This window comes from Glandiceps talaboti, chromosome 6 (genome assembly GCF_964340395.1).
Source record: "Glandiceps talaboti chromosome 6, keGlaTala1.1, whole genome shotgun sequence".
Lineage (NCBI taxonomy): Eukaryota > Metazoa > Hemichordata > Enteropneusta > Spengelidae > Glandiceps > Glandiceps talaboti.
Window position 1 is genome coordinate 2,961,807 of NC_135554.1, and position 27,521 is coordinate 2,989,327.

Consider the following 27,521-nt stretch of genomic DNA (forward strand, 5'->3'; position numbering starts at 1 on the left):
AATACAAATTTCTAATCAATGGCTAATAACTTTAGTCTAGCCACTCAGGTACACAATTGTTTTATTTTGGTATATTTGTTATTTTGAATAGTTATATTAACTTGGTAACAGAAAATATCAATTCTGATGAAATTTTCATATGTTCATATATGCTAGTAATGTCTCTCTATTTGTTTGTCAGGATCGATGTCAGGGAATCTGTCGTCTTGCAGTGTCTATTGGTGAAAATCACTCCAAAGCTATTTTAGAATGCAGTGATGAGTACAAGCAACATGTGATGGAATTGACTAGGTTTATTCTGGTGAGTTATAGTCACACTAACTTTGTCATTATCAAGTTTACTAGTATATCATGTGTTTGAAGAGATATAGTGTTGATGATGTCATTGACACTATTTATAACAAGTCATTTGAATAACATACATACATGTACATACATACATACATACATACATACATACATACATACATGTACATACATACATGCATACATACATACATACATACATACATGTACATACATACGATTACGTACATACATCCATACATACGTACGTACGTATGTTCATTTGTCATTCTAAAGAGGGCTGTAAGCTGTTTGTACCATCTAGTAAGAAGGATTATAATGCATTAAGAGGCAAATGTAAACAGTGTATTTTTACCTTCTGTAAGGAAGGTTATATATTGGGGATGAAAAGTCTGTGTGTATGTATCACCATTTTCTCAAAAGCGACTGGCTCAATTTAAATGAAATTTGGGGCAGATGTTCTTTAAGGTAATGGCAAGAACTGATTAGATTTTGGTAAACAAACCATGAATATTAATGAGTAATTTACGTAATGAATAGTTTTCAGTAATTAGGCTATATCTTAAGAATGCATTCTTCAACTTCAATATAATTTGGTACATACATTTGTGACACCAAAGCACATCAGCCCTGAAAATATTATTGATGTAGCGTTTAATAAGTTATTTGCATATTTTTGGTAATTAGATCTTTAGGCCAAAAAAATAATTGAATTGTTTCTGGTCAGGACATTTTGTCTAAAGTGGTACGGGAACACTAATTTTTTTTTTTCAATTTTCAACAAATCGTCACTCAATCTACTACTCATGGCAGTTACTGTTCTTTTTATTTAGTACTTTACAGCAAGTTAGTGTGTATGTAGGGCAGATGTCATTTTTTTTCTTTTTATTTAGTACATTACAGCAAGTTAGTATGTATGTAGTGCAGATGTCATTTACTTTCTTTTTATTTAGTACTTTACAGCAAGTTAGTGTGTATGTAGTGCAGATGTCATTTGCTTTCTTTTTATTTAGTACTTTACAGCAAGTTAGTGTGTATGTAGGGCAGATGTCATTTGCTTTCTTTTTATTTAGTACTTTACAGCAAGTTAGTGTGTATGTAGGGCAGATGTCATTTGCTTTCTTTTTACTTAGTACGTTACAGCAAATTAGTGTGTATGTAGGGCAGATGTCATTTGCTTTCTTTTTATTTAGTACATTACAGCAAGTTAGTGTGTATGTAGGGCAGATGTCATTTTTTTTCTTTTTATTTAGTACTTTACAGCAAGTTAGTGTGTATGTAGTGCAGATGTCATTTACTTTCTTTTTATTTAGTACTGTACAGCAAGTTTGTATGTATGTAGTGCAGATGTCATTTGCTTTCTTTTTATTTAGTACTTTACAGCAAGTTAGTGTGTATGTAGGGCAGATGTCATTTGCTTTCTTTTTATTTAGTACTTTACAGCAAGTTAGTGTGTATGTAGGGCAGATGTCATTTGCTTTCTTTTTAGTCCCCGCCGGACGAAGTCCGGGACGGGGACTTATGGATTGGGTTCCGTCTGTCCATGCGTCCGTCCGTCCGTCCGTCCGTCCGCCCGCAGCCGTTTCTTGGAGATGTCTGGACTGTTTTTTTTCAAACTTGGTACAGGGACAACATACAATGGCATACATATGCACGTCAATTTGTTTCATGATACGATCCAATATGGCCGCCTAGCAGCCATTTTGTTTGCAAATTTTCCCTGTCTAAAGCCATAACTCATACATGCTTGAACAGATCTCATTCAAAGTTGGTATTAAGACAGTGTTCTATAACATACATGTGCATATCCATTTGTTGTCATGATACGAGCCAATATGGTCGCCTAGCAGCCATTTTGTTTGTGAATTTTCTATGTCCAAAGCCATAACTCGGACATGCTTGAACAGATCTCATTCAAAGTTGGTATTAGGACAGTGTTCTATAACATACATGTGCATATCCATTTTCGTCGTGATATGATCCCCCATACCCGACCCATCGTTTATTGTTGTAGGCATGTTCCATGTCCAACAAGCAGACACAACATATCTAAGTTTGTTTGATTTAGGTTCACAAGTGTTGTTGCGTGATCAGAGTAGTGATAATTCCTTAAAACCCAATCATAGCGGGGCTATGTCATTCTCAATGACTTGTTATTTAGTACTTTATAGCAAGTTAGTGTGTATGTAGGGCAGATGTCATTTGCTTGTTCATGATTAGTTCTGCAGTTGTCTTGAATGAAATAGCAATAAATATTGGGTGGGTTATTTTTGTGTTTTCCCTTGGATCTGCAGACTGCATTGGCTGAACACACATTAAAAAAAAAGATTGGCACGGGGGTTTTTAAGTGATGCAAGTGCTGACCAGAAACAATTTTCTTTTAAAAACTCTTTCTACGGTGAGACCTAAAGAAGAGATGTCAGTTGAGGTTTATGTTTTTACAATATCTAAAATGGTGGATTGTCCTGAAACTACGGCGAGTTGAAACTTTTGTCGAATTCTAAGGACGACACAGGCAGGGATCACACGACGAACGCCTTTTCCAAGGCGATTGTGTACCCAATATGTGAACTGTCTATAGGCTTGATGGCGGTATGCCTCATTCAAAAGTGGTTCTGACAATTCACTGCGACGAATGTCACTACGAGCGATAATTGCAGTCCTTAAAACTCCAGGATGCAAACAAATAAAGTCAAAATCATGGTGTTGGACAACACATACAAGATTTTCCTCATCAATCTTTGCATATACGTTACTGGTCTCGTGACAACAAATACACTCTTCAACAGTGGCCATAGGGTTACATTTCCCACAACAGCACCACGAAATGTCATCCGTACGCCATTCATTGTCTTCCAGAGTATCGGGATTTTCAACAAGAACAACTTCTTCACAAGTGTCTTGGGAATCTGTCGCCTGTCGTCTTGGTTCACGTTGATAGGGCTGAAGACCGGCATTCATTATCACGGTTACCTGTTACTAAAACATGGTGGTGTACACATTGTACATACTCGTGGGGTCACCATGGCTCCTCAGCCTCGTTTTGAAAACAAAATGGCGATGAACAGAGAAACTGTCCAAATCCGTCAAAATTACGACATTGGTAATGATTTAATGGAAAAGTATCTTCTAAAGTATGAAACTTACGCTGTCATTTGCTTTATATCAATTATCTACGTGTTCAATTAAAATATTGTTTATAAATTCAGCGTTCCTTTAAAGTGTTCTATGGAGTGACTTCAGACAAATTATGGTGTTTAGGCTAAAACTATCCATAATGTTGTGCTTGCATGTATTAGTAACATTGACTTTATTCCCCATCAATAGGGGTTCTCTGCATTGCCTGGACACTACCCTGTAGACGAAACCATTAGTAATATTCCATTTGGATTCTGGTATATTCTCCAGGTAAGTTGTGATAGTTTTTATCAAACACATTGTCCACGTCATTTGATCATTTATAAGTGAGGGCTTGAAATTACCAGTAGTACTGTGTTCATAGACTACCAATTCTTGTCATGGAGTTACCATAATTTGTAGCTAGTAGCCCACTTAGACTACCAATTCTTGTCATGGAGTTACCATAATTTGTAGCTGGTAGCCCACTTAGGCTACCAATTCTTATCATGGAGTTACCATAATTTGTAGCTAGTAGCCCACTTAGACTACCAATTCTTGTCATGGAGACACCATAATTTGTAGCTAGTAGCCCACTTAGGCTACCAATTCTTGTCATGGAGTTACCATAATTTGTAGCTAGTAGCCCACTTAGACTACCAATTCTTGTCATGGAGTTACCATAATTTGTAGCTAGTAGCCCACTTAGACTACCAATTCTTATCATGGAGTTACCATAATTTGTAGCTAGTAGCCCACTTAGACTACCAATTCTTGTCATGGAGTTACCATAATTTGTAGCTAGTAGCCCACTTAGACTACCAATTCTTATCATGAAGTTACCATAATTTGTAGCTAGTAGCCCACTTAGGCTACCAATTCTTGTCATGGAGTTACCATAATTTGTAGCTAGTAGCCCACTTAGACTACCAATTCTTGTCATGGAGTTACCATAATTTGTAGCTAGTAGCCCACTTAGACTACCAATTCTTGTCATGGAGTTACCATAATTTGTAGCTGGTAGCCCACTTAGGCTACCAATTCTTATCATGGAGTTACCATAATTTGTAGCTAGTAGCCCACTTAGACTACCAATTCTTGTCATGGAGACACCATAATTTGTAGCTAGTAGCCCACTTAGGCTACCAATTCTTGTCATGGAGTTACCATAATTTGTAGCTAGTAGCCCACTTAGACTACCAATTCTTATCATGGAGTTACCATAATTTGTAGCTAGTAGCCCACTTAGACTACCAATTCTTATCATGGAGTTACCATAATTTGTAGCTAGTAGCCCACTTAGACTACCAATTCTTGTCATGGAGTTACCATAATTTGTAGCTAGTAGCCCACTTAGACTACCAATTCTTATCATGGAGTTACCATAATTTGTAGCTAGTAGCCCACTTAGGCTACCAATTCTTGTCATGGAGTTACCATAATTTGTAGCTAGTAGCCCACTTAGACTACCAATTCTTGTCATGGAGTTACCATAATTTGTAGCTAGTAGCCCACTTAGACTACCAATTCTTGTCATGGAGTTACCATAATTTGTAGCTGGTAGCCCACTTAGGCTACCAATTCTTGTCATGGAGTTACCATAATTTGTAGCTAGTAGCCCACTTAGACTACCAATTCTTATCATGGAGTTACCATAATTTGTAGCTAGTAGCCCACTTAGGCTACCAATTCTTATCATGGAGTTACCATAATTTGTAGCTAGTAGCCCACTTAGACTACCAATTCTTGTCATGGAGACACCATAATTTGTAGCTAGTAGCCCACTTAGACTACCAATTCTTGTCATGGAGTTACCATAATTTGTAGCTAGTAGCCCACTTAGACTACCAATTCTTGTCATGGAGTTACCATAATTTGTAGCTGGTAGCCCACTTAGACTACCAATTCTTGTCATGGAGTTACCATAATTTGTAGCTGGTAGCCCACTTAGGCTACCAATTCTTGTCATGGAGTTACCATAATTTGTAGCTAGTAGCCCACTTAGACTACCAATTCTTGTCATGGAGTTACCATAATTTGTAGCTAGTAGCCCACTTAGACTACCAATTCTTATCATGGAGTTACCATAATTTGTAGCTGGTAGCCCACTTAGGCTACCAATTCTTGTCATGGAGTTACCATAATTTGTAGGTAGTAGCCCACTTAGACTACCAATTCTTGTCATGGAGACACCATAATTTGTAGCTAGTAGCCCACTTAGACTACCAATTCTTATCATGGAGTTACCATAATTTGTAGCTGGTAGCCCACTTAGACTACCAATTCTTATGATGGAGTTACCATAATTTGAATCTAGTAGCCCACTTAGACTACCAATTCTTGTCATGGAATTACCATAATTTGTAGCTAGTAGCCCACTTAGGCTACCAATTCTTGTCATGGAGTTACCATAATTTGTAGCTGGTAGCCCACTTAGGCTACCAATTCTTGTCATGGAGTTACCATAATTTGTAGCTAGTAGCCCACTTAGACTACCAATTCTTATCATGGAGTTACCATAATTTGTAGCTGGTAGCCCACTTAGGCTACCAATTCTTGTCATGGAGTTACCATAATTTGTAGCTAGTAGCCCACTTAGGCTACCAATTCTTATCATGGAGTTACCATAATTTGTAGCTAGTAGCCCACTTACACTACCAATTCTTATCATGGAGTTACCATAATTTGTAGCTGGTAGCCCACTTAGGCTACCAATTCTTGTCATGGAGTTACCATAATTTGTAGCTGGTAGCCCACTTAGGTTACCAATTCTTCTCATGGAGTTACCATAATTTGTAGCTGCTGGTAGCCCACTTAGGCTACAGTGATTATGTGATGACTTAAAGGATGGAAGGTATAAAGTATTGTAATAATTGAGAGTTATATGGGACTATTGGTCACTATCTTTGGGCTATCACTTTCTGAAATTGGTAGTCCAGTAGGACTACCAAAGAAAATAGTTAATTTGGAGCCCTGTAAGTCATGTCTTAATTGCAGGTTTGAGTTCAGTCAGTAGCAAGTGTTGGTTATATGTTTTAGTATGTAGAATACAAACGATATACCTTTTTATATATGTAGCAAAAATTCAGGCCCGAAACATATGAACTCAGTTTGTTCCCTTTTAAACATCTCAGATTGACCTTAAAGCAAACAAGTTGTACTACACACCAAATAGAATGGATGTCTTACACAAACAATGTCAGTAATGTATTTAGTAAATTCAAGCAGCTTACATACTAGTATACATACAAAAGAAGTTATTGTAGGATTCTTACTAAAATGTTAGGTTTATTTTTCAATATGTTTCTATATATTAAACAATGATTTCACCAGAACTCCATTGTTGATACAGTACTTACCAAATGATTTGGGTGAAATACATGTAACTTGTTTGAGTAAGTCTTTTGAGATTAGCAAACATTGTTCAGTCATTGTATGACATTGAGTAAGTCTTTGAGAATCACAGCAAACATTGTTCAGTCATTGTATGACATTGAGTAAGTCTTTGAGAATCATGGCAAACATTGTTCAGTCATTGTATGACATTGAGTAAGTCTTTGAGAATCACGGCAAACATTGTTCAGTCATTGTATGACATTGAGTAAGTCTTTGAGAATCACAGCAAACATTGTTCAGTCATTGTATGACATTGAGTAAGTCTTTGAGAATCATGGCAAACATTGTTCAGTCATTGTATGACATTGAGTAAGTCTTTGAGAATCACGGCAAACATTGTTCAGTCATTGTATGACATTGAGTAAGTCTTTGAGAATCACAGCAAACATTGTTCAGTCATTGTATGACATTGAGTAAGTCTTTGAGAATCATGGCAAACATTGTTCAATCATTGTATGACATTGAGTAAGTCTTTGAGAATCACAGCAAACATTGTTCAATCATTGTATGACATTGAGTAAGTCTTTGAGAATCATGGCAAACATTGTTCAGTCATTGTATGACATTGAGTAAGTCTTTGAGAATCACAGCAAACATTGTTCAGTCATTGTATGACATTGAGTAAGTCTTTGAGAATCATGGCAAACATTGTTCACTCATTGTATGACATTGAGTAAGTCTTTGAGAATCACGGCAAACATTGTTCACTCATTGTATGACATTGAGTAAGTCTTTGAGAATCATGGCAAACATTGTTCAGTCATTGTATGACATTGAGTAAGTCTTTGAGAATCACAGCAAACATTGTTCAGTCATTGTATGACATTGAGTAAGTCTTTGAGAATCATGGCAAACATTGTTCAGTCATTGTATGACATTGAGTAAGTCTTTGAGAATCATGGCAAACATTGTTCAGTCATTGTATGACATTGAGTAAGTCTTTGAGAATCACGGCAAACATTGTTCAGTCATTGTATGACATTGAGTAAGTCTTTGAGAATCACAGCAAACATTGTTCAGTCATTGTATGACATTGAGTAAGTCTTTGAGAATCATGGCAAACATTGTTCAATCATTGTATGACATTGAGTAAGTCTTTGAGAATCATGGCAAACATTGTTCAGTCATTGTATGACATTGAGTAAGTCTTTGAGAATCACAGCAAACATTGTTCAGTCATTGTATGACATTGAGTAAGTCTTTGAGAATCATGGCAAACATTGTTCACTCATTGTATGACATTGAGTAAGTCTTTGAGAATCACGGCAAACATTGTTCACTCATTGTATGACATTGAGTAAGTCTTTGAGAATCATGGCAAACATTGTTCAGTCATTGTATGACATTGAGTAAGTCTTTGAGAATCACAGCAAACATTGTTCAGTCATTGTATGACATTGAGTAAGTCTTTGAGAATCATGGCAAACATTGTTCAGTCATTGTATGACATTGAGTAAGTCTTTGAGAATCATGGCAAACATTGTTCAGTCATTGTATGACATTGAGTAAGTCTTTGAGAATCACGGCAAACATTGTTCAGTCATTGTATGACATTGAGTAAGTCTTTGAGAATCACAGCAAACATTGTTCAGTCATTGTATGACATTGAGTAAGTCTTTGAGAATCATGGCAAACATTGTTCAATCATTGTATGACATTGAGTAAGTCTTTGAGAATCACAGCAAACATTGTTCAATCATTGTATGACATTGAGTAAGTCTTTGAGAATCATGGCAAACATTGTTCAGTCATTGTATGACATTGAGTAAGTCTTTGAGAATCACAGCAAACATTGTTCAGTCATTGTATGACATTGAGTAAGTCTTTGAGAATCATGGCAAACATTGTTCACTCATTGTATGACATTGAGTAAGTCTTTGAGAATCACGGCAAACATTGTTCACTCATTGTATGACATTGAGTAAGTCTTTGAGAATCATGGCAAACATTGTTCAGTCATTGTATGACATTGAGTAAGTCTTTGAGAATCACAGCAAACATTGTTCAGTCATTGTATGACATTGAGTAAGTCTTTGAGAATCATGGCAAACATTGTTCAGTCATTGTATGACATTGAGTAAGTCTTTGAGAATCATGGCAAACATTGTTCAGTCATTGTATGACATTGAGTAAGTCTTTGAGAATCATGGCAAACATTGTTCAGTCATTGTATGACATTGAGTAAGTCTTTGAGAATCATGGCAAACATTGTTCACTCATTGCATATAAAGACAGTATTTGGTGGCCATAGAGATATAAACAAAGTATTTGGTGGCCATAGAGATATAAACACAGTATTTGGTGGCCATAGAGATATAAACACAGTATTTGGTGGCCATAGAGATATAAACAAAGTATTTGGTGGCCATAGAGATATAAACACAGTATTCGGTGGCCATAGAGATATAAACACAGTATTTGGTGGCCATAGAGATATAAACACAGTATTTGGTGGCCATAGAGATATAAACAAAGTATTTGGTGGCCATAGAGATATAAACACAGTATTTGGTGGCCATAGAGATATAAACACAGTATTCAGTGGCCATAGAGATATAAACACAGTATTTGGTGGCCATAGAGATATAAACACAGTATTTGGTGGCCATAGAGATATAAACAAAGTATTTGGTGGCCATAGAGATATAAACACAGTATTTGGTGGCCATAGAGATATAAACACAGTATTTGGTGGCCATAGAGATATAAACACAGTATTTGGTGGCCATAGAGATATAAACACAGTATTTGGTGGCCATAGAGATATAAACACAGTATTTGGTGGCGATAGAGATATAAAGACAGTATTTGGTGGCCATAGAGATATAAAGACAGTATTTGGTGGCGATAGAGATATAAACATAGTATTTGGTGGCCATAGAGATATAAACACAGTATTTGGTGGCCATAGAGATATAAACACAGTATTTGGTGGCCATAGAGATATAAACACAGTATTTGGTGGCCATAGAGATATAAACACAGTATTTGGTGGCCATAGAGATATAAACACAGTATTCGGTGGCCATAGAGATATAAACACAGTATTCAGTGGCCATAGAGATATAAACACAGTATTTGGTGGCCATAGAGATATAAACACAGTATTTGGTGGCCATAGAGATATAAAGACAGTATTCGGTGGCCATAGAGATATAAAGACAGTATTTGGTGGCCATAGAGATATAAACACAGTATTTGGTGGCCATAGAGATATAAACACAGTATTCAGTGGCCATAGAGATATCAACACAGTATTTGGTGGCCATAGAGATATAAACACAGTATTCAGTGGCCATAGAGATATCAACACAGTATTTGGTGGCCATAGAGATATAAACACAGTATTTGGTGGCCATAGAGATATAAACACAGTATTCGGTGGCCATAGAGATATAAACACAGTATTTGGTGGCCATAGAGATATAAACACAGTATTCAGTGGCCATAGAGATATAAACACAGTATTTGGTGGCCATAGAGATATAAACACAGTATTTGGTGGCCATAGAGATATAAAGACAGTATTTGGTGGCCATAGAGATATAAAGACAGTATTTGGTGGCCATAGAGATATAAACACAGTATTTGGTGGCCATAGAGATATAAACACAGTATTTGGTGGCCATAGAGATATAAACACAGTATTTGGTGGCCATAGAGATATAAACACAGTATTTGGTGGCCATAGAGATATAAACACAGTATTTGGTGGCCATAGAGATATAAACACAGTATTCGGTGGCCATAGAGATATAAACACAGTATTCGGTGGCCATAGAGATATAAACACAGTATTCGGTGGCCATAGAGATATAAACACAGTATTCGGTGGCCATAGAGATATAAACACAGTATTTGGTGGCCATAGAGATATAAACACAGTATTTGGTGGCCATAGAGATATAAACAAAGTATTTGGTGGCCATAGAGATATAAACACAGTATTTGGTGGCCATAGAGATATAAACACAGTATTTGGTGGCCATAGAGATATAAACACAGTATTTGGTGGCCATAGAGATATAAAGACAGTATTTGGTGGCCATAGAGATATAAACACAGTATTTGGTGGCCATAGAGATATAAACACAGTATTTGGTGGCCATAGAGATATAAACACAGTATTCAGTGGCCATAGAGATATAAAGACAGTATTTGGTGGCCATAGAGATATAAACAAAGTATTTGGTGGCCATAGAGATATAAACAAAGTATTTGGTGGCCATAGAGATATAAACACAGTATTTGGTGGCCATAGAGATATAAACACAGTATTCAGTGGCCATAGAGATATAAACACAGTATTTGGTGGCCATAGAGATATAAACACAGTATTTGGTGGCCATAGAGATATAAACACAGTATTTGGTGGCCATAGAGATATAAACACAGTATTTGGTGGCCATAGAGATATAAACACAGTATTTGGTGGCCATAGAGATATAAACACAGTATTCGGTGGCCATAGAGATATAAACACAGTATTTGGTGGCCATAGAGATATAAACACAGTATTTGGTGGCCATAGAGATATAAACACAGTATTTGGTGGCCATAGAGATATAAAGACAGTATTTGGTGGCCATAGAGATATAAACACAGTATTTGGTGGCCATAGAGATATAAAGACAGTATTTGGTGGCCATAGAGATATAAACACAGTATTTGGTGGCCATAGAGATATAAACACAGTATTTGGTGGCCATAGAGATATAAACACAGTATTTGGTGGCCATAGAGATATAAACACAGTATTTGGTGGCCATAGAGATATAAACACAGTATTTGGTGGCCATAGAGATATAAACACAGTATTCGGTGGCCATAGAGATATAAACACAGTATTCGGTGGCCATAGAGATATAAACACAGTATTCGGTGGCCATAGAGATATAAACACAGTATTCGGTGGCCATAGAGATATAAACACAGTATTCGGTGGCCATAGAGATATAAACACAGTATTCGGTGGCCATAGAGATATAAACACAGTATTTGGTGGCCATAGAGATATAAACACAGTATTTGGTGGCCATAGAGATATAAACACAGTATTTGGTGGCCATAGAGATATAAACACAGTATTTGGTGGCCATAGAGATATAAACACAGTATTTGGTGGCCATAGAGATATAAACACAGTATTTGGTGGCCATAGAGATATAAACACAGTATTTGGTGGCCATAGAGATATAAACACAGTATTCGGTGGCCATAGAGATATAAACACAGTATTTGGTGGCCATAGAGATATAAACACAGTATTCGGTGGCCATAGAGATATAAACACAGTATTCGGTGGCCATAGAGATATAAACACAGTATTTGGTGGCCATAGAGATATAAACACAGTATTTGGTGGCCATAGAGATATAAACACAGTATTTGGTGGCCATAGAGATATAAACACAGTATTCGGTGGCCATAGAGATATAAACACAGTATTTGGTGGCCATAGAGATATAAACACAGTATTTGGTGGCCATAGAGATATAAACACAGTATTTGGTGGCCATAGAGATATAAAGACAGTATTTGGTGGCCATAGAGATATAAACACAGTATTTGGTGGCCATAGAGATATAAAGACAGTATTTGGTGGCCATAGAGATATAAACACAGTATTTGGTGGCCATAGAGATATAAACACAGTATTTGGTGGCCATAGAAATATAAACACAGTATTTGGTGGCCATAGAGATATAAACACAGTATTCGGTGGCCATAGAGATATAAACACAGTATTTGGTGGCCATAGAGATATAAACACAGTATTCGGTGGCCATAGAGATATAAACACAGTATTCGGTGGCCATAGAGATATAAACACAGTATTCGGTGGCCATAGAGATATAAACACAGTATTCGGTGGCCATAGAGATATAAACACAGTATTTGGTGGCCATAGAGATATAAACACAGTATTCGGTGGCCATAGAGATATAAACACAGTATTCGGTGGCCATAGAGATATAAACACAGTATTTGGTGGCCATAGAGATATAAACACAGTATTTGGTGGCCATAGAGATATAAACACAGTATTTGGTGGCCATAGAGATATAAACACAGTATTTGGTGGCCATAGAGATATAAACACAGTATTTGGTGGCCATAGAGATATAAACACAGTATTTGGTGGCCATAGAGATATAAACACAGTATTTGGTGGCCATAGAGATATAAACACAGTATTTGGTGGCCATAGAGATATAAACACAGTATTTGGTGGCCATAGAGATATAAACACAGTATTCGGTGGCCATAGAGATATAAACACAGTATTCGGTGGCCATAGAGATATAAACACAGTATTCGGTGGCCATAGAGATATAAACACAGTATTTGGTGGCCATAGAGATATAAACACAGTATTTGGTGGCCATAGAGATATAAACACAGTATTTGGTGGCCATAGAGATATAAAGACAGTATTCGGTGGCCATAGAGATATAAACACAGTATTTGGTGGCCATAGAGATATAAACACAGTATTCGGTGGCCATAGAGATATAAACACAGTATTTGGTGGCCATAGAGATATAAACAAAGTATTTGGTGGCCATAGAGATATAAACACAGTATTTGGTGGCCATAGAGATATAAACACAGTATTTGGTGGCCGTAGAGATATAAACACAGTATTTGGTGGCCATAGAGATATAAACACAGTATTTGGTGGCCATAGAGATATAAACACAGTATTTGGTGGCCATAGAGATATAAAGACAGTATTCGGTGGCCATAGAGATATAAACACAGTATTTGGTGGCCATAGAGATATAAACACAGTATTCGGTGGCCATAGAGATATAAACACAGTATTTGGTGGCCATAGAGATATAAACAAAGTATTTGGTGGCCATAGAGATATAAACACAGTATTTGGTGGCCATAGAGATATAAACACAGTATTTGGTGGCCGTAGAGATATAAACACAGTATTTGGTGGCCATAGAGATATAAACACAGTATTTGGTGGCCATAGAGATATAAACACAGTATTTGGTGGCCATAGAGATATAAACACAGTATTTGGTGGCCATAGAGATATAAACACAGTATTTGGTGGCCATAGAGATATAAACACAGTATTTGGTGGCCATAGAGATATAAACACAGTATTTGGTGGCCATAGAGATATAAACACAGTATTTGGTGGCCATAGAGATATAAACACAGTATTCGGTGGCCATAGAGATATATTTTGATCACATTTTGACTGTTATTTAAAAATTTTGTGTGTTGACCCCTGATTTTTTTTGATGATTTATCTGAGAAGGGATTGGAGTTTTCTTGAACTAAGTAATGGCAAAATTTGAACAGTTAACTTATCTCTGAGATGTATTTCATATTAAGTCCTTGTTGAAGTTTTACTTAGTACACTTCAATGTTAAAACCTGTATGGATGTTCATAGCTATGTGTAAACTCATTTTGTTGTAGAAGTCTTTTCAGAATAAATAGTATTAGTGAATTATTGTTGATTTTCTTCTTGTCTAAATAACAGTGATTGTGAGATACTGTAAAATATCTGAAATAACTAGTACAAATGATGACATCATATTATGTTGAGTTCATTCTGATCACATTGCTTTTCAGGACGACATAATCTCGGCTGAGGCTGAAAAATTTCAAGAATATACATATATTTATACACCTATTTATATGAGTTTAGTGGAAATACTAATCTCTAAAGTGCAATATCCTGATGAAAGTGAGTATGAAGGCTGGACAGCAGGTAAGTTGAAAGTAGGCAAATAACATCCAATATGGCAAAAATATTTAATAATTGACCAATATCAACACCTAAGTTAGTGTATGTATGTCCTACTGACTCTTAGAATCTTGTAAGTTAGTGTAAGTATGTCCTACTGACTCTTAGAATCTTATAAGTTAGTGTATGTCCTACTGACTCTTAGAATCTTATAAGTTAGTGTATGTCCTACTGACTCTTAGAATCTTGTAAGTTAGTGTAAGTATGTCCTAGTGACTCTTAGAATCTTATAAGTTAGTGTAAGTATGTCCTAGTGACTCTTAGAATCTTATAAGTTAGTGTATGTTCTAGTGACTCTTAGAATCTTATAAGTTAGTGTAAGTATGTCCTAGTGACTCTTAGAATCGTATAAGTTAGTGTAAGTATGTCCTAGTGACTCTTAGAATCTTATAAGTTAGTGTATGTATGTCCTAGTGACTCTTAGAATCTTATAAGTTAGTGTGTGTATGTCCTAGTGACTCTTAGAATCTTATAAGTTAGTGTAAGTATGTCCTAGTGACTCTTAGAATCTTATAAGTTAGTGTAAGTATGTTCTAGTGACTCTTAGAATCTTATAAGTTAGTGTATGTATGTCCTAGTGACTCTTAGAATCTTATAAGTTAGTGTATGTATGTCCTAGTGACTCTTAGAATCTTATAAGTTAGTGTAAGTATGTCCTACTGACTCTTAGAATCTTATAAGTTAGTGTATGTATGTCCTACTGACTCTTAGAATCTTATAAGTTAGTGTATGTCCTAGTGACTCTTAGAATCTTATAAGTTAGTGTATGTATGTCCTACTGACTCTTAGAATCTTATAAGTTAGTGTAAGTATGTCCTACTGACTCTTAGAACCTTATAAGTTAGTGTATGTTCTAGTGACTCTTAGAATCTTATAAGTTAGTGTAAGTATGTCCTAGTGACTCTTAGAATCTTATAAGTTAGTGTAAGTATGTCCTACTGACTCTTAGAATCTTGTAAGTTAGTGTAAGTATGTCCTACTGACTCTTAGAATCTTATAAGTTAGTGTATGTCCTACTGACTCTTAGAATCTTGTAAGTTAGTGTAAGTATGTCCTACTGACTCTTAGAATCTTATAAGTTAGTGTAAGTATGTCCTAGTGACTCTTAGAATCTTATAAGTTAGTGTAAGTATGTCCTAGTGACTCTTAGAATCTTATAAGTTAGTGTAAGTATGTCCTAGTGACTCTTAGAATCTTATAAGTTAGTGTATGTATGTCCTAGTGACTCTTAGAATCTTATAAGTTAGTGTAAGTATGTCCTAGTGACTCTTAGAATCTTATAAGTTAGTGTATAAGTATGTCCTACTGACTCTTAGAATCTTGTAAGTTAGTGTAAGTATGTCCTACTGACTCTTAGAATCTTATAAGTTAGTGTATGTATGTCCTACTGACTCTTAGAATCTTATAAGTTAGTGTAAGTATGTCCTACTGACTCTTAGAATCTTATAAGTTAGTGTATGTATGTCCTACTGACTCTTAGAATCTTGTAAGTTAGTGTAAGTATGTCCTACTGACTCTTAGAATCTTATAAGTTAGTGTATGTCCTACTGACTCTTAGAATCTTGTAAGTTAGTGTAAGTATGTCCTAGTGACTCTTAGAATCTTATAAGTTAGTGTATGTTCTAGTGACTCTTAGAATCTTGTAAGTTAGTGTAAGTATGTCCTAGTGACTCTTAGAATCTTATAAGTTAGTGTAAGTATGTCCTAGTGACTCTTAGAATCTTATAAGTTAGTGTAAGTATGTCCTACTGACTCTTAGAATCTTATAAGTTAGTGTAAGTATGTCCTAGTGACTCTTAGAATCTTATAAGTTAGTGTATGTCCTAGTGACTCTTAGAATCTTATAAGTTAGTGTAAGTATGTCCTACTGACTCTTAGAATCTTATAAGTTAGTGTATGTATGTCCTACTGACTCTTAGAATCTTATAAGTTAGTGTAAGTATGTCCTAGTGACTCTTAGAATCTTATAAGTTAGTGTAAGTATGTTCTAGTGACTCTTAGAATCTTGTAAGTTAGTGTAAGTATGTCCTACTGACTCTTAGAATCTTATAAGTTAGTGTAAGTATGTCCTAGTGACTCTTAGAATCTTATAAGTTAGTGTATGTCCTAGTGACTCTTAGAATCTTATAAGTTAGTGTAAGTATGTCCTAGTGACTCTTAGAATCTTATAAGTTAGTGTATGTTCTAGTGACTCTTAGAATCTTATAAGTTAGTGTATGTCCTAGTGACTCTTAGAATCTTATAAGTTAGTGTAAGTATGTCCTACTGACTCTTAGAATCTTATAAGTTAGTGTAAGTATGTCCTACTGACTCTTAGAATCTTGTAAGTTAGTGTAAGTATGTCCTAGTGACTCTTAGAATCTTATAAGTTAGTGTATGTTCTAGTGACTCTTAGAATCTTATAAGTTAGTGTATGTATGTCCTAGTGACTCTTAGAATCTTATAAGTTAGTGTATGTTCTAGTGACTCTTAGAATCTTGTAAGTTAGTGTAAGTATGTCCTAGTGACTCTTAGAATCTTATAAGTTAGTGTAAGTATGTCCTAGTGACTCTTAGAATCTTATAAGTTAGTGTAAGTATGTCCTACTGACTCTTAGAATCTTATAAGTTAGTGTATGTATGTCCTACTGACTCTTAGAATCTTGTAAGTTAGTGTAAGTATGTCCTAGTGACTCTTAGAATCTTATAAGTTAGTGTATGTCCTACTGACTCTTAGAATCTTGTAAGTTAGTGTAAGTATGTCCTACTGACTCTTAGAATCTTGTAAGTTAGTGTAAGTATGTCCTAGTGACTCTTAGAATCTTGTAAGTTAGTGTATGTCCTACTGACTCTTAGAATCTTATAAGTTCTAGAATCGTTATTCTACAGATTTTCTTTTAAACATTTTGACATAATTGTCCTAGCAACCATGACCACACCCTTAGCAACAACCAAATGGCAGTATATTTTGGTCAAATAACAACATCATCTGGTAGGCAAGTTAGTAAACATTCAAAAATGCATGCTAATACCCCTAGCAACCATTACCACTCCCACAGCAACAACCAAATGGTGGTTATTTCACAAAGATAACAACAGGGATTCTTAGACCAGTGACCAAACATTCAAAAAGTGTATGCAAATATGCTTAGCAACGAGACCACGCCCATGGCAATAGCCAAATGATCACATATATTGCAAAGATAACAACAGGGATTAATAGAGAATTGAATAAAACATTCAAAAAATGTCTGCAAATATACCTAGCGACAAGATGACACCCATAGCAACAGCCAATTGATCATGTATATTGCAAAAATAACATTAGGGATTCAGACAAGTGAACGAACATTAAAAAAATGTATGCAAATATATATGTCTAGCAACATGACCACAACCTTAGCAATAGCCAAATGATCGCGTATGTTGCAAAGATAACAACATGGTTGGATAGGCAACCGGATAGTCATTCAGCAAATGAACACCTATAACTAGCATGGATCAGCATGTGGGGAAACATTTTTAAAAACTGTACAGTTGTGCTACAATACCATTGGTGCTTTTCTTGTGAAATGTAACAGGTATGGAATTACCCTCTCACACCTTTGAAAAAAATTTGGGAGCAAAGTATCTTTATAGTTATTTATTTATTTTCCAATTTGTAGATGAGAAAGAAGAATTGCGGTGTTACAGACAAGACATAGCTGATACCTTGGTTAGTCATTCATGTTTGTTTGTGCAGTCAAGATATAACTGATACCTGGGTTTGTTAGTCCCCGCCGGACGAAGTCCGGGACGGGGACTTATGGATTGGGTTCCGTCTGTCCGTGTATCCGTGCGTCCATGCGTCCGTCCGTCCGTCCGTCCGCAGCCGTTTCTTGGAGATGCCTGGACCGATTTTTTTCAAACTTGGTACAGGGGCAACATACAATAGCATACATATGCACGACAAGACATAACTGATACCTGGGTTTGTCGTTCATGTTGTGTTTGTGTAGTAGGTGTTACAGACAAGACATAACTGATACCTGGGTTTGTTATTTATGTTGTGTTTGTGTTACAGACAAGACATAACTGATACCAGGGTTTGTTATTTATGTTGTGTTTGTGTTACAGACAAGACATAACTGATACATGGGTTTGTTAATTATGTTGTGTTTGTGTTACAGACAAGACGTAACTGATACCTGGGTTTGTTATTTATGTTGTGTTTGTGTTATAGACAAGACATAACTGATACATGGGTTTGTTATTTATGTTGTGTTTGTGTTACAGACAAGACATAACTGATACCTGGGTTTGTTATTTATGTTGTGTTTGTGTTACAGACAAGACATAACTGATACCTGGGTTTGTCATTCATGTTGTGTTTGTGTTACAGACAAGACATAACTGATACCTGGGTTTGTTATTTATGTTGTGTTTGTGTTACAGACAAGACATAACTGATACCTGGGTTTGTTAATTATGTTGTGTTTGTGTTACAGACAAGACGTAACTGATACCTGGGTTTGTTATTTATGTTGTGTTTGTGTTACAGACAAGACATAACTGATACCTGGGTTTGTCATTCATGTTGTGTTTGTGTTACAGACAAGACATAACTGATACCTGGGTTTGTTATTTATGTTGTGTTTGTGTTACAGACAAGACATTACTGATACATGGGTTTGTTAATTATGTTGTGTTTGTGTTACAGACAAGACATAACTGATACCTGGGTTTGTCGTTCATGTTGTGTTTGTGTAGTAGGTGTTACAGACAAGACATAACTGATACCTGGGTTTGTTATTTATGTTGTGTTTGTGTTACAGACAAGACATAACTGATACCTGGGTTTGTTATTTATGTTGTGTTTGTGTTACAGACAAGACATAACTGATACATGGGTTTGTTATTTATGTTGTGTTTGTGTTACAGACAAGACATAACTGATACATGGGTTTGTTATTTATGTTGTGTTTGTGTTACAGACAAGACATAACTGATACCTGGGTTTGTTATTTATGTTGTGTTTGTGTTACAGACAAGACATAACTGATACCTGGGTTTGTCATTCATGTTGTGTTTGTGTTACAGACAAGACATAACTGATACCTGGGTTTGTTATTTATGTTGTGTTTGTGTTACAGACAAGACATAACTGATACCTGGGTTTGTTAATTATGTTGTGTTTGTGTTACAGACAAGACGTAACTGATACCTGGGTTTGTTATTTATGTTGTGTTTGTGTTACAGACAAGACATAACTGATACCTGGGTTTGTCATTCATGTTGTGTTTGTGTTACAGACAAGACATAACTGATACCTGGGTTTGTTATTTATGTTGTGTTTGTGTTACAGACAAGACATTACTGATACATGGGTTTGTTAATTATGTTGTGTTTGTGTTACAGACAAGACATAACTGATACCTGGGTTTGTCGTTCATGTTGTGTTTGTGTAGTAGGTGTTACAGACAAGACATAACTGATACCTGGGTTTGTTATTTATGTTGTGTTTGTGTTACAGACAAGACATAACTGATACCTGGGTTTGTTATTTATGTTGTGTTTGTGTTACAGACAAGACATAACTGATACATGGGTTTGTTATTTATGTTGTGTTTGTGTTACAGACAAGACATAACTGATACCTGGGTTTGTTATTTATGATCCAATATGGCTGCCTGGCAGCCATTTTGTTTGTGAATTTTCCATGTCCAGGCATCTCCAAGAAACAGCTGCGGACGGACGGACGGACGGATGCACGGACGGACGGACAGACAGAACCCAATCCATAAGTCCCCATTCCGGACTTCGTCCGCGGGGACTAACAAGCACACACAACATATCTAAGTCTGTTTGTTTTAGGTTCACAAATGTTGTTGTGTGATCAGAGTAGTGATAATTCCTTAAAACCCAATTATAGCGGGGACTATGTCATTCTCAATGACTTGTTATTTACGTTGTGTTTGTGTTACAGACAAGACATAACTGATACCTTAATCAACACTTTACTCAACTTTGATAAACCATTTCTTAAAATCATTAACATATGACAGGCAATGACTATATCATGATTTATTGCCTACCCTAGGATAGTGATCATGACCATAATATTAATGATACTCTTGCCTATTTATGGTCATAACCACCGTCCCTTTGGCAGGCAATAAATTATCATATTGCCCTTTTATTATATAATTATTACCCTTTGTACCAGTATAGCTTGTGATTTACCTCAATGTTCCTTTCTTGTCTACAGATGTATGCATACACGTTACTGAGGGAACCACTTCTGAATAATTTATATGGTATGTTAGCTACCATGGTAACACAAGGGAACCAATCATGGCAGGTTAGAGATTGTTTTATCATTGTATGAACCAATAACCACATAAATTTGTAATTAAATTCAGGGGTGTGTACCAATAATCACATAGATCTCATATATACACAAGTGTCTGTACCAATAACCACATAGATCTCATATATATACAGTGTGTACCAATAAATAATTTGATCTTTGACAGTTGTTGAACCAATGGGCAAATATAATACATTGGTTTGTGTAGTTCTATTTTTACTTACATATTTATTTTGATAGTCACATTCATAAGCAATATTAACTTAATCAGCCCTGTCACCCTGTTACATGAAGTGGTCATTCCTGACACCTTCCAATTTTTTGGATAACATTCACTACCAAGTTAAATTCCCAGTCTCACTTCCTTGCTCCTTCCAAAGTGTTCACTGCCAAGTTGAATTCCCAGTCTCACTTCCTTGCTCCTTCCAAAGTGTTCACTGCCAAGTTAAATTCCCAGTCTCACTTCCCGGCTCCTTCCAAAGTGTTCACTGCCAAGTTAAATTCCCAGTCTCACTTCCTTGCTCCTTCCAAAGTGTTCACTACCAAGTTACAGTCCCAATCTCACTTCCTGGCTCCTTCCAAAGTGTTCACTACCAAGTTACAGTCCCAATCTCACTTCCTGGCTCCTTCCAAAGTGTTCACTACCAAGTTACAGTCCCAATCTCACTTCCTGGCTCCTTCCAAAGTGTTCACTACCAAGTTACAGTCCCAATCTCGCTTCCCGGCTCCTTCCAAAGTGTTCACTGCCAAGTTACAGTCCCAATCTCGCTTCCTGGCTCCTTCCAAAGTGTTCACTGCCAAGTTACAGTCCCAATCTCACTTCCTTGCGCCTTCCAAAGTGTTCACTACCAAGTTAAATTCCCAATCTCACTTCCCGGCTCCTTCCAAAGTGTTCACTGCCAAGTTACAGTCCCAATCTCACTTCCTGGCTCCTTCCAAAGTGTTCACTGCCAAGTTACAGTCCCAATCTCACTTCCTTGCGCCTTCCAAAGTGTTCACTGCCAAGTTACAGTCCCAATCTCACTTCCTTGCGCCTTCTAAAGTGTTCACTGCCAAGTTACAGTCCCAATCTCACTTCCTTGCGCCTTCCAAAGTGTTCACTGCCAAGTTACAGTCCCAATCTCGCTTCCTTGCTCCTTCCAAAGTGTTCACTGCCAGGTTACAGTCCCAATCTCACTTCCTGGCTCCTTCCAAAGTGTTCACTGCCAAGTTACAGTCCCAATCTCACTTCCTTGCTCCTTCCAAAGTGTTCACTGCCAAGTTAAATTCCCAGTCTCACTTCCTGGCTCCTTCCAAAGTGTTCACTGCCAAGTTAAATTCCCAGTCTCACTTCCTTGCTCCTTGCAACGTGTTCACTGCCAAGTTACAGTCCCAATCTCACTTCCTGGCTCCTTCCAAAGTGTTCACTGCCAAGTTAAATTCCCAGTCTCGCTTCCTTGCTCCTTCCAAAGTGTTCACTGCCAAGTTAAATTCCCAGTCTCACTTCCTTGCTCCTTCCAAAGTGTTCACTGCCAAGTTAAATTCCCAGTCTCACTTCCTGGCTCCTTCCAAAGTGTTCACTGCCAAGTTAAATTCCCAGTCTCACTTCCTTGCTCCTTGCAAAGTGTTCACTGCCAAATTAAATTCCCAGTCTCACTTCCTGGCTCCTTCCAAAGTGTTCACTGCCAAGTTTCAGTCCCAATCACACTTCCTTGCTCCTTCCAAAGTGTTCACTGCCAAGTTAAATTCCCAGTCTCACTTCCTGGCTCCTTCCAAAGTGTTCACTGCCAAGTTACAGTCCCAATCTCACTTCCTTGCTCCTTCCAAAGTGTTCACTGCCAAGTTACAGTCCCAATCTCGCTTCCTTGCTCCTTCCAAAGTGTTCACTGCCAAGTTAAATTCCCAATCTCACTTCCTTGCTCCTTCCAAAGTGTTCACTGCCAAGTTACAGTCCCAATCTCACTTCCTGGCTCCTTCCAAAGTGTTCACTGCCAAGTTACAGTCCCAATCTCACTTCCTGGCTCCTTCCAAAGTGTTCACTGCCAAGTTAAATTCCCAATCTTACTTCCTTGCTCCTTCCAAAGTGTTCACTGCCAAGTTACAGTCCCAATCTCGCTTCCTGGCTCCTTCCAAAGTGTTCACTGCCAAGTTACAGTCCCAATCTCACTTCCTTGCGCCTTCCAAAGTGTTCACTACCAAGTTAAATTCCCAATCTCACTTCCCGGCTCCTTCCAAAGTGTTCACTGCCAAGTTACAGTCCCAATCTCACTTCCTGGCTCCTTCCAAAGTGTTCACTGCCAAGTTACAGTCCCAATCTCACTTCCTTGCGCCTTCCAAAGTGTTCACTGCCAAGTTACAGTCCCAATCTCACTTCCTTGCGCCTTCTAAAGTGTTCACTGCCAAGTTACAGTCGCAATCTCACTTCCTTGCGCCTTCCAAAGTGTTCACTGCCAAGTTACAGTCCCAATCTCGCTTCCTTGCTCCTTCCAAAGTGTTCACTGCCAGGTTACAGTCCCAATCTCACTTCCTGGCTCCTTCCAAAGTGTTCACTGCCAAGTTACAGTCCCAATCTCACTTCCTTGCTCCTTCCAAAGTGTTCACTGCCAAGTTAAATTCCCAGTCTCACTTCCTGGCTCCTTCCAAAGTGTTCACTGCCAAGTTAAATTCCCAGTCTCACTTCCTTGCTCCTTGCAACGTGTTCACTGCCAAGTTACAGTCCCAATCTCACTTCCTGGCTCCTTCCAAAGTGTTCACTGCCAAGTTAAATTCCCAGTCTCGCTTCCTTGCTCCTTCCAAAGTGTTCACTGCCAAGTTAAATTCCCAGTCTCACTTCCTTGCTCCTTCCAAAGTGTTCACTGCCAAGTTAAATTCCCAGTCTCACTTCCTGGCTCCTTCCAAAGTGTTCACTGCCAAGTTAAATTCCCAGTCTCACTTCCTTGCTCCTTGCAAAGTGTTCACTGCCAAATTAAATTCCCAGTCTCACTTCCTGGCTCCTTCCAAAGTGTTCACTGCCAAGTTTCAGTCCCAATCACACTTCCTTGCTCCTTCCAAAGTGTTCACTGCCAAGTTAAATTCCCAGTCTCACTTCCTGGCTCCTTCCAAAGTGTTCACTGCCAAGTTACAGTCCCAATCTCACTTCCTTGCTCCTTCCAAAGTGTTCACTGCCAAGTTACAGTCCCAATCTCGCTTCCTTGCTCCTTCCAAAGTGTTCACTGCCAAGTTAAATTCCCAATCTCACTTCCTTGCTCCTTCCAAAGTGTTCACTGCCAAGTTACAGTCCCAATCTCACTTCCTGGCTCCTTCCAAAGTGTTCACTGCCAAGTTACAGTCCCAATCTCACTTCCTGGCTCCTTCCAAAGTGTTCACTGCCAAGTTAAATTCCCAATCTTACTTCCTTGCTCCTTCCAAAGTGTTCACTGCCAAGTTACAGTCCCAATCTCGCTTCCTTGCTCCTTCCAAAGTGTTCACTGCCAAGTTACAGTCCCAATCTCACTTCCTGGCTCCTTCCAAAGTGTTCACTGCCAAGTTACAGTCCCAATCTCACTTCCTTGCTCCTTCCAAAGTGTTCACTGCCAAGTTAAATTCCCAATCTCACTTCCTTGCTCCTTCCAAAGTGTTCACTACCAAGTTACAGTCCCAATCTCACTTCCTGGCTCCTTCCAAAGTGTTCACTGCCAAGTTAAATTCCCAATCTTACTTCCTTGCTCCTTCCAAAGTGTTCACTGCCAAGTTACAGTCCCAATCTCGCTTCCTTGCTCCTTCCAAAGTGTTCACTGCCAAGTTACAGTCCCAATCTCGCTTCCTTGCTCCTTCCAAAGTGTTCACTGCCAAGTTAAATTCCCAGTCTCACTTCCTGGCTCCTTCCAAAGTGTTCACTGCCAAGTTAAATTCCCAATCTTACTTCCTTGCTCCTTCCAAAGTGTTCACTACCAAGTTACAGTCCCAATCTCACTTCCTTGCGCCTTCCAAAGTGTTCACTGCCAAGTTACAGTCCCAATCTCACTTCCTTGCTCCTTCCAAAGTGTTCACTGCCAAGTTACAGTCCCAGTCTCACTTCCTGGCTCCTTCCAAAGTGTTCACTACCAAGTTAAATTCCCAATCTTACTTCCTTGCTCCTTCCAAAGTGTTCACTGCCAAGTTACAGTCCCAATCTCGCTTCCTTGCTCCTTCCAAAGTGTTCACTGCCAAGTTACAGTCCCAATCTCGCTTCCTTGCTCCTTCCAAAGTGTTCACTGCCAAGTTAAATTCCCAGTCTCACTTCCTGGCTCCTTCCAAAGTGTTCACTGCCAAGTTAAATTCCCAATCTTACTTCCTTGCTCCTTCCAAAGTGTTCACTACCAAGTTACAGTCCCAATCTCACTTCCTTGCGCCTTCCAAAGTGTTCACTGCCAAGTTACAGTCCCAATCTCACTTCCTTGCTCCTTCCAAAGTGTTCACTGCCAAGTTACAGTCCCAGTCTCACTTCCTGGCTCCTTCCAAAGTGTTCACTACCAAGTTACAGTCCCAATCTCACTTCCTTGCTCCTTCCAAAGTGTTCACTGCCAAGTTACAGTCCCAATCTCACTTCCTGGCTCCTTCCAAAGTGTTCACTGCCAAGTTAAATTCCCAATCTTACTTCCTTGCTCCTTCCAAAGTGTTCACTGCCAAGTTACAGTCCCAATCTCACTTCCTTGCTCCTTCCAAAGTGTTCACTACCAAGTTAAATTCCCAATCTTACTTCCTTGCTCCTTCCAAAGTGTTCACTGCCAAGTTAAATTCCCAATCTTACTTCCTTGCTCCTTCCAAAGTGTTCACTACCAAGTTAAATTCCCAATCTTACTTCCTTGCTCCTTCCAAAGTGTTCACTGCCAAGTTACAGTCCCAATCTCACTTCCTGGCTCCTTCCAAAGTGTTCACTACCAAGTTAAATTCCCAATCTTACTTCCTTGCTCCTTCCAAAGTGTTCACTGCCAAGTTAAATTCCCAATCTTACTTCCTTGCTCCTTCCAAAGTGTTCACTACCAAGTTAAATTCCCAATCTTACTTCCTTGCTCCTTCCAAAGTGTTCACTGCCAAGTTACAGTCCCAATCTCACTTCCTGGCTCCTTCCAAAGTGTTCACTGCCAAGTTAAATTCCCAGTCTCACTTCCTTGCTCCTTCCAAAGTGTTCACTACCAAGTTAAATTCCCAATCTCACTTCCTTGCTCCTTCCAAAGTGTTCACTGCCAAGTTACAGTCCCAATCTCACTTCCTTGCTCCTTCCAAAGTGTTCACTGCCAAGTTAAATTCCCAATCTCACTTCCTTGCTCCTTCCAAAGTGTTCACTGCCAAGTTACAGTCCCAATCTCACTTCCTGGCTCCTTCCAAAGTGTTCACTGCCAAGTTAAATTCCCAGTCTCACTTCCTTGCTCCTTCCAAAGTGTTCCTTGCCAAGTTAAATTCCCAGTCTCACTTCCCGGCTCCTTCCAAAGTGTTCCTTGCCAAGTTACAGTCCCAATCTCGCTTCCCGGCTCCTTCCAAAGTGTTCACTGCCAAGTTACAGTCCCAATCTTACTTCCTTGCTCCTTCCGAAGTGTTCACTGCCAAGTTACAGTCCCAATCTCACTTCCTGGCTCCTTCCAAAGTGTTCACTGCCAAGTTACAGTCCCAATCTCACTTCCTTGCTCCTTCCAAAGTGTTCACTGCCAAGTTAAATTCCCAGTCTCACTTCCTGGCTCCTTCCAAAGTGTTCACTACCAAGTTAAATTCCCAGTCTCACTTCCTTGCTCCTTCCAAAGTGTTCACTGCCAAGTTAAATTCCCAGTCTCACTTCCTGGCTCCTTCCAAAGTGTTCACTGCCAAGTTAAATTCCCAGTCTCACTTCCTTGCTCCTTCCAAAGTGTTCACTGCCAAGTTAAATTCCCAGTCTCACTTCCTTGCTCCTTCCAAAGTGTTCACTGCCAAGTTACAGTCCCAATCTCACTTCCTGGCTCCTTCCAAAGTGTTCCTTGCCAAGTTACAGTCCCAATCTCACTTCCTGGCTCCTTCCGAAGTGTTCACTGCCAAGTTAAATTCCCAGTCTCACTTCCTGGCTCCTTCCGAAGTGTTCACTGCCAAGTTAAATTCCCAGTCTCACTTCCTGGCTCCTTCCAAAGTGTTCACTGCCAAGTTGAATTCCCAGTCTCACTTCCTGGCTCCTTCCAAAGTGTTCACTGCCAAGTTACAGTCCCAATCTCACTTCCTGGTTCCTTCCAAAGTGTTCACTGCCAAGTTACAGTCCGAATCTCACTTCCTGGCTCCTACCAAAGTGTTCACTGCCAAGTTGAATTCCCAATCTCACTTCCTGGCTCCTTCCAAAGTGTTCACTGCCAAGTTACAGTCCCAATCTCACTTCCTGGCTCCTTCCAAAGTGTTCACTGCCAAGTTACAGTCCCAATCTCACTTCCTTGCTCCTTCCAAAGTGTTCACTGCCAAGTTACAGTCCCAATCTCGCTTCCTTGCTCCTTCCAAAGTGTTCACTGCCAAGTTAAATTCCCAGTCTCACTTCCTGGCTCCTTCCAAAGTGTTCACTGCCAAGTTAAATTCCCAATCTTACTTCCTTGCTCCTTCCAAAGTGTTCACTACCAAGTTACAGTCCCAATCTCACTTCCTTGCGCCTTC

The 27,521-nt window shown here is 38.3% G+C and overlaps 1 protein-coding gene across 1 annotated transcript in view; it reads left to right on the forward strand.

Annotated features, from left to right (window-relative positions):
- Positions 1-27,521, forward strand: part of LOC144436277 (importin-13-like) — a 92,606-nt gene that overhangs the window by 25,510 nt on the left and 39,575 nt on the right. The window contains exons 10-14 of the mRNA XM_078125024.1: positions 182-301; positions 3,634-3,714; positions 14,423-14,561; positions 18,241-18,290; positions 20,823-20,915. Coding sequence (XP_077981150.1) covers positions 182-301; positions 3,634-3,714; positions 14,423-14,561; positions 18,241-18,290; positions 20,823-20,915 — 483 coding nt within the window. The remainder of the gene's footprint in view (positions 1-181; positions 302-3,633; positions 3,715-14,422; positions 14,562-18,240; positions 18,291-20,822; positions 20,916-27,521) is intronic.